Genomic DNA, 7,991 nt, shown 5'->3' on the forward strand with positions numbered 1-7,991 from the left:
GGTCACTCTCTCAAACCCCAACTCTAAGGCTCCTTGAGGAGTCTAGTTCTCCTTACTTGATGTAGGTGACAGATAGAGACCTAGAGAATAAGTTCATCATGGTTCTCCAGCCTCACTCCGATGTAGCGGTATAAATAGATCATCATTTAATTAGGGATAGAGAGTGAAAACACTGCAATAATTATACTTTTGATTTTTTCAATGGACAAACATTTTGAAATGTATTCTCCCTAGGTCATGGATTAACATAATGAAAGGAAGTAAATAATGCTATATACAACCTCCTAATAGCTTAGTATCTATAAAATTAATATAGGTCCACATAACATAGACTACAAGATTAGTAGATTAAATGAGTATGCTGCTATCTACTAAGTTAGTAGTTTGATTTTTATCTCTTCTCATCACTCTCCCTTCCATATAGATATCTTTTTTATGTAGCAACCTTATAGCTAGTTGAGGTGTATTATTAGAGATGTTTTTACTCTTTTTTCCATTCACCACATTGAAGATGTACTAATTGATGCTGGTAGGGTTACCATAGAATTAATGAGGGGCAAAACTGGAACAAATAGAGAAAAATTATGTTGAAATCTTAGAACTACACATTTAGTAAATAGAGGAGGGTAAAACGGCGTATATTTGTGATAGGAGAGGTAGATTTCTTTATTTTGAAAAGTTTAAAATAAAGTAAAAAAATAAAAATTATGAAGGTGGAAACTGGAAAGTGGACTTCCTCGACGCCCCGTACGATACTCCCGCTGCAATCGGCCTCCCTAAGTTTCCTTCCACTCGCTCCTCCCCTGCTACAACGCTTTTAACTCCCAACGCAAGAACGCATCGCCGCCGTCGCCATACCCTACCTTCCCTCCCTCTGCTGGTGCCGGATCCTCCACCCGCCGCTCCTCTGTCGGTCTAGCGGCGGTGGAGATCCATCCGCGCGAGGACTCATTCCTTCTCGCGCTGGTGAGTAATCCCTTCCTTGCTTGGATGGATTCCTTTGTTTTTAGAGTTGGTTTTCGTTCTCATTCAAACCAGGATTATTCACTCTCTCCATTTAGTTAGTTGTTGATTCGTGCGCTGCATGGTGCCTTACTAACCAATCCATCCGTCCATCCATGGTTGGATTTGGTTCTTCTTCATCGCGCAAGATCGACATTGTTTGATCTTGCCATCTTGGTAGCTGATTAAGGTGCTGGTGCGGTTTATTTTCCAGAATATTTGGGGCCCTAGTCAAGTCCACCCCTGCCACTGAATAGATGTCCTACATTGCAGGAACATGGTGACCTGTAGAAATACCGTCTTCTCATCTGTGTCATATGACCGTTTCTATTTGGGAAGAGTTTCATAGTACTCTAGTTATCCCAATACAAAGGAAAAAAAATCCCTCGAATGTTTATATGTTTTTGTCCAGTGTCTGCCACAGCATGTAAAATATGTGCTAATAGTGAAGATGGCACTACTGTAAATCATAATAACGATTCTTGTAGCAGAAGAGTTATGCCGCTCAGTATTTACATATATGTGTCATACTTTTACTGCTTTCGAAATGGAGTGGTTGGGAATTGTATTAGAGTGGTTCATATAGGGTGTTGTATATATCTAGACGGCACACTCAGCCGCTCAGCAGTAACTGATAGCTCAAATATCTCATTTGGTTAAACCGCTAGATTTAGGCCCCATTTTGTTGATCAAGAATAGGCCAATATTTTCTTCCGAAACAATATGAATATATGATTATGGGGAAACTGTTTGCAGCTATTTTCTTAAGAGCACATCTATTTTTTTTTTTTCAGGTCATCTATCTGTCTGCTTGTTGCTTCATGATTGGTCTCATGGATGACCATGGGTCATGGGATTCTCTTTCAGTTGATCACATTAGAACTCCTGCATTCAACTCTGGAGTCGTTTATGAGGCTAGCAACGGAAGCAAAGAATTCTCAGTTTCATTGGACATGGTCGTTCCTGATGATATCCTGGAGAGAATCTTCACATTCTTGCCTATAGCAAGCATGATAAGGGCAGCAGGAGTATGCAAAAGATGGTATGGCATTATCTATTCAAGCAGATTTCTTTGGACCCACATGTTGCCTCAAAGGCCGTGGTACTTCATGTTCACCTCTAATGAAACTGCTTCTGGGTATGCTTTTGACCCCATCCTCCGGAAGTGGTATGATTTAGAGCTTCCTTATATTGATAAGAGCAGTTGTTTTGTCTCTTCTTCTTGTGGCCTAGTTTGCTTCATGGATAATGACAACAGGAACACCATTTCTGTATCTAACCCTATCACAAAAGATTCCAAGAGGCTTTTGGAGCCTCCGGGTGTAATATTGCCAGATTACAGTACAATTGCCATAAAGGTTGATCGTTTATGTCATAATTACACCATTACATTGGCAAAATCCAAGCAGAGTCATGAAGATTTTGTCAGATGGGATTTTTCAGTATACAAGTATGACTCATGGAATGGTACATGGGTAACTGCTGTGAGCGAAGTGTTCATCGGTTGGAGAGGGGGTGATGATAGTGTAATATGCGATGGAGTCCTGTACTGTTTAATTCACTCCACCGGTGTTCTTGGCAATGTGAACCCCCGTCATGGCCTTATCATGTATGACATTGTTGCTGGACCTTCTGAGACTTCGTTAATGCAAACGTCAATCCCAATACCTTGTTCTCTCACATGTGGACGTCTGGTAAACTTAAAGGAGAAGCTGGTTTTGGTTGGCGGAATTGCCAAACACAACAGACCAGATATCATTAAAGGAATAGGAATATGGGAACTCCATGAGAAGCAATGGCATGAGGTAGCTCGGATGCCATACAAATTCTTCCAAGGATTTGGTGAATTTGATGATGTTTTCGCCAGCAGCGGCATGGATGACCTTGTCTACATACAAAGCTATGGTGCAACTGCTTTGCTTGTTTTTGACATGATGCAGAAGCAATGGAGGTGGTCAGTAAAATGCCCTGTGAGCAAAAGATTTCCTCTCCAGCTTTTCACTGGCTTTTGCTTTGAGCCTCGGCTCGATATCACTTCTTAATATGTACCAGTTTATCTTTTTACCTTTCAGTGGAATCAGATCAGCTATCATGTTATTATTCGTGAAAATCCATGCAAGTTTTGTCGCATTCTTTCAACCATTTTGTTTTTTTCCTTTTCTGAGTTCTGCCCCTGCCTCATTCGTCCTGCTGGATGCAATCACTTGTTTTTGCCTTGACCTCAGATAAATATGTAGAATACTATATGTGCTGACTTACATATCTTTGTGATGATCTTATACCTGTATTAAAATGTACCCTTTTGTTGTTTCTTTTGCCAAAAAAAAAAAAAACACAGTATATTGATGTACTTTCCTTATCTGATTTCCCAGTTCTGCCTTGAACTGTTTCGGCAACACCTGCATATGCTGTCTGTACTTAATAGAGCCACTTAGCATGTTTAACTTGGTCCATACAAATGAATGACAGGTTGCCCTTACAGCACGATCAGACATAAAATTTGCAGTGCTGTAAATTATGTAACCTGCCTTCCTTGTTTTCCGAGATCATCCTATCCAATATGTTTTGAAACCACTCCTATCCTATATGTGATAGCCAATATTTGTCCTTTTTCAGTCTTGAGCCACAACTTCAAACTGTATACATGTTTGTTTCTTGTGTCTCACTATTCATCCACGCTGGCCCTACATCTCCTGAGGTTGCTGCTGCAAACAGCTTGCACACTGGTCTCACCAAACCATTGAAAGTCGTTTCTCTGAACACTGACCAGTGCCTTACTGATTTTTGTAGAAATCATCGTGGGCCAAATCCAGGTTTCCTCTTGTGGGAGCTGGCCCATTCTTTACTGTCTCTGACCTCCATGACCATGACCCTGCAGCATGATGCAAGTGAGCCAGAGAGGCCATTGTTGAAGTTTCAACGCTTGTTACAGCAGCTTCTGTGTGCAAGTAGTGCTCAGCTGAGGCATTAATGGCTTAGCCGTACCTGTGGTTCTCAGTATGCTGTTTTTTCTTTTCTTTTCTTTTCTTTTTTGCATTGCTTTGAGAAGGATTCTCAGTATGGTGTCGTGCACTTCATGCAGTGCATATGGTGGTGTTTGTTGTTTTGCACTGGTTTTCATCTTTCTACCGGCTTGCTGTCTCTCCATGTGGTCTGTTTTGTGACTGCTGTTTTACTTTTACCTCAACACTGATCCTTGATTTGCTGGCTTCTGCTTTCATCAGAAGCTTGTGAGTCAGATGTGGTCTCCATGCAGGATTTTATTTGATTTTCTGGGTAAGGAAGTGATCTCGTGTCGTTTGCTGTTGGCACCAGCTGTCACAGATGAGGCCTCTCATCTGAAATGATTTTGGTATTTTGTCCTCCAGTTCCTGTTAGTCTGTTATGTAGGCTTGGCCAACATAGATAAGGAAGTGATGGTGCCTGCTGGCTAAGCATGAAATCCAGAACGTGGCTGTACAGTGTATAGTGCACAACATCAGGTTCAGTTCTGATATTGTTTTTGAACAGGGAGCTTTTGCTGTGTCTGTGTGGATACTGAATAGTAGTTGGGTTGATTCCAGTGATAGTTTGTAATGGCACATTTCTTTTCCTTTCTGGAATCCATTATTTGGTTTCTGGATGCTTGGTTGGAAACTTGAGAAAACTTCAATCTGATGACAATGATGCAGCATGAAGTGGTTGATTTCAGGAATTGAGCCTAGCATAATTGATTGAGGGTGTGGAAGTACATCTAAGTTTGAGTCCTTTTATATGCGAATTTGAGTGTCTATTTAAAAAGAAATAGTTGTACGAATCATGAACGTCTTGTTGGTGCTGAGGCTGAAAATTATACTTCCATTCTCTAAAAACTAAAAAAAATATATGAAGATTTCATGTTTACTTGGAGTTTCTTTCCTTCTCTTTTTTTCTTTCAGAGGAGCTTGGAGCGTTTTTTCTTCTTTTGGATGGACCTTGGAGCGTCTTTCTGAGCACATAACTCCAATAGGGGTGAAAATGGTTTGAATATTATCCAAAAAACTCTAGGAAATTCGGATTCAGATAGCCTCGGTTCAGATATTTTGTCGGATATCCTCGGATCGGATTTAAATTCAGATATTTTCGGATTCGGAATAATGTATTGCGTCGGAATCGGATAATTCGGATATTCAAATTTTAGCCCGGCCCATCCATCCCTTCCGTTTTCACTCAGGCCTATAAGTTGCTTCAGCCCATGGCAGCGGCCTGGGAAATGAGATAGAGGAGGAGACGGGCTTCGGCCCAAGAAGCAGTTGGGTTTCGGCCCAAAGTATTTTTCAGGATTTTCTTTTATCTTTCCTATTCCTTTTCTATTTTCTATTGTCCAGTAAATCCAGACATGCAAATAAAAACCAAAAAATAGCAGAACACTTCAAATAAATCTAAAAAAATTCCAAAAAACAAAAGAGAGCGTTATGATTCAAGAAAAATTATTTTTATCTCATGGTAATGACTCTAATTTAACTCTAAGTCTTATTTAATTATTTCTCATCCATTTTCAATTATTGAGGTAATATCTTTAGTGTTAATTAAAATTATTCACTATTAATTAACTTGGATGTGATGATGATGTTAATTATCTTTAGTGCTAATTAACTTATTTAATTATTTATAATCCATTTTCTAATCTATTTTCTAATTATTGTTGAACTTATAATCTTAACTATTTGGGCACCTTTGTCTAGGCCTGATGAACAATTTAAGAGGTTATCTTGTTTCAATAAATATCCATGATTGTATTCATTTCGATTCATATTTGTTCTGTATTTATATTTGAGACTATCCGTATTCATTTCGAATCTTAAAAAAAAATATGAAAACAAATATGGTAAGACGTTATCTGTCTCTATCCGATTCGTTTTCACCCCTAGCTCTTGATATATAGTTAGTTCTCAAGCCTTACTCAAGATGTGGCATAGCAGTTGAGCTAGACCGTTAAGCCTTGTGCATTATTGTCACCACTCACCACCAATGCATTAGTCCTTATATAGATTATTAGATATCAAATGATCTACACCGGCAACTGCCAAGCAGTTTCCTTGCTCATTGAACGAATAGGCATCCGTTCAGGAGGGGTGTCTCCTGAACGGACACCTCCTCACTTGTATATATACTCATGAAAGATCAATAAAGAAGAGAGTTTGAATCATTGTTTGTCTATATTACATTGCAATCCTATGGAATTTTAATACGTTATCAGCACTTTCTCCACTGAGTAATCGATAAGGAGAACAGGAGGCACGAAGGCCTCCATCAATCGAGAGGTGAGAGCCATGGAAGATTGGAACTTACCTATGATGCACTTGGCGTCTACCCTTCTTTGTGTTCTCCAACATGCGCAATGTCACCGCCCGAACGCCTTCCTCGGCCGCCATCATGATCTTCATCATGCCCTGGGTCACGGTCGTCGTTACCAGGGTCCTCCAGAGCTACCACACTCCCCAAGGCCGCGGCCATTGCTTCTTCACCCACCATGGAATCCATGATTATCATGGTCCTCGTCCGCTTCATCATCCTTGGGTCTACGCGCATGGCATCGGCCCCAGCAACACTCTAGCCACGGCTGACACACGTGGCGTCAACCCGAGGCCGCCTTCACTCATCGTCGGTTTCTACCCAATTCATGGCCTCACGCCATTCTCCTTCAGCTTGACGGTGAGCACAGCCAAACTGTGACTTCCGCAGTTTGACGTCCCTATTGACATCGAGTAGAGATTCCCCTCTTCAACACCTGTACAGATCGCCCCAACGGCGCCAGGGCCGAGCCACCTTGGTTGAATCGCCTCCATGGTGGTGCGTTGCATCAGCAGCAATGCACTCACCTCCAGCCGTGCCATGCTAGTGACTAGCAATGTTCCGCCGATGACCTCCCTGATGACGGCACCTGACTCGACTATAGGTACCATGGCTACTTGTTGTGGGATTCTCCCTACTACATCGATGCGGTCATCGAATCCGCTCATGGCAACACCAAGGCCACCCCTAGTGCTCTAGCTCGTTGCATCCTCAGCTGCTTCACCACAGAGGTGGAGAACATCCATTCCGGCCTCTGCCTAGGATCTTGGACCTCGACGACCACAGACTTTCACATCGAGGTCCACACCGACAGTGGCACCGGTGACCCGACCTCCTCCTCTGACAGGAAGGAGTACACACCGCATTGAGCGGCAAGGCGGCGTGATGGCGGAGCAGGTGATGTGGTGCGACGGCTGAGGCGGGGGAAACCCTAACCCTTACCGTCGCCCCGCCCCCTTTATACCCGTTGAGCGTGTGCCTCCTCTAGGCTAGCTGAAAGGCTGATCAGGCCTAAGCCCAGGTGCCTTGGCCTGCCTTCCACTACCCCCCTGTACTGAACCACATGGGTCGAAAGGCCATCTAGGTTGTGGCCTACGTTGTCTTGGCCCACTAACGCCAGCGCCTCAATTGAGCCTAACAAGACCGTTTTGCAAAATACCCCACGAATTTCTAACAAATTGCAAGATGGTTCAACTACTAGTACTGTGTATCAAGTATTTTTTATGTTTAGGCCCTCGATGTTTATAGTAACTGCATATTGTGTTGTTTACTATTGTAACTTCATATTCCGGACCCTGTTTTTCTAGAATATTATGTAATATTCAATGTGTTTGCTTCATGTAATCCCTATAACATGCTATTTTGTTTACGATTGTGTTAATTTTGCATTTGAGATTATTTCTTGCAAAATTACCACTAAAATGCCTTTAGTGATGGGTGATAATCATCATTAGTGACGGGTCCCGCACATATCAACCCGAACGCGTCACTAATGAGAGGTCATTAGCGATGGGTCATAACTGTGACTCGTTACTAATGAGGTCGGATCATAACCGTGACCCGTCATTAATGTTCAATCATTAGTGATGGGTCGTAATCTTGACTCGTCACTAATGACTGATGAATGTTTTTCGTGTTTTTTGGACATGAATAAAGTCAAAAAAAAATTCACTCGA

General features: G+C 41.9%; 1 protein-coding gene across 1 annotated transcript; it reads left to right on the forward strand.

Moving 5' to 3' along the window:
* The first annotated feature begins 784 nt into the window (after positions 1 to 784).
* LOC133914787 (F-box/kelch-repeat protein At3g61590-like) lies at positions 785 to 4,576 on the forward strand. The gene is made up of 2 exons (XM_062357806.1): positions 785 to 966; positions 1,797 to 4,576. The coding sequence occupies exon 2, from the start codon at positions 1,824 to 1,826 to the stop codon at positions 3,042 to 3,044; it is 1,221 nt and encodes a 406-aa protein (XP_062213790.1). The 5' UTR covers positions 785 to 966; positions 1,797 to 1,823; the 3' UTR covers positions 3,045 to 4,576.
* The last annotated feature ends 3,415 nt before the right edge of the window (positions 4,577 to 7,991 follow it).

Source organism: Phragmites australis, chromosome 1, assembly GCF_958298935.1.
Source record: "Phragmites australis chromosome 1, lpPhrAust1.1, whole genome shotgun sequence".
NCBI classification, from domain to species: Eukaryota; Viridiplantae; Streptophyta; class Magnoliopsida; order Poales; family Poaceae; genus Phragmites; species Phragmites australis.

Coding starts and splice junctions, on each gene's coding strand:
- LOC133914787 (XM_062357806.1), top strand. CDS start 1,824: ATGATTGGTCTCATGGATGACCATGGGTCATGGGATTCTCTTTCAGTT.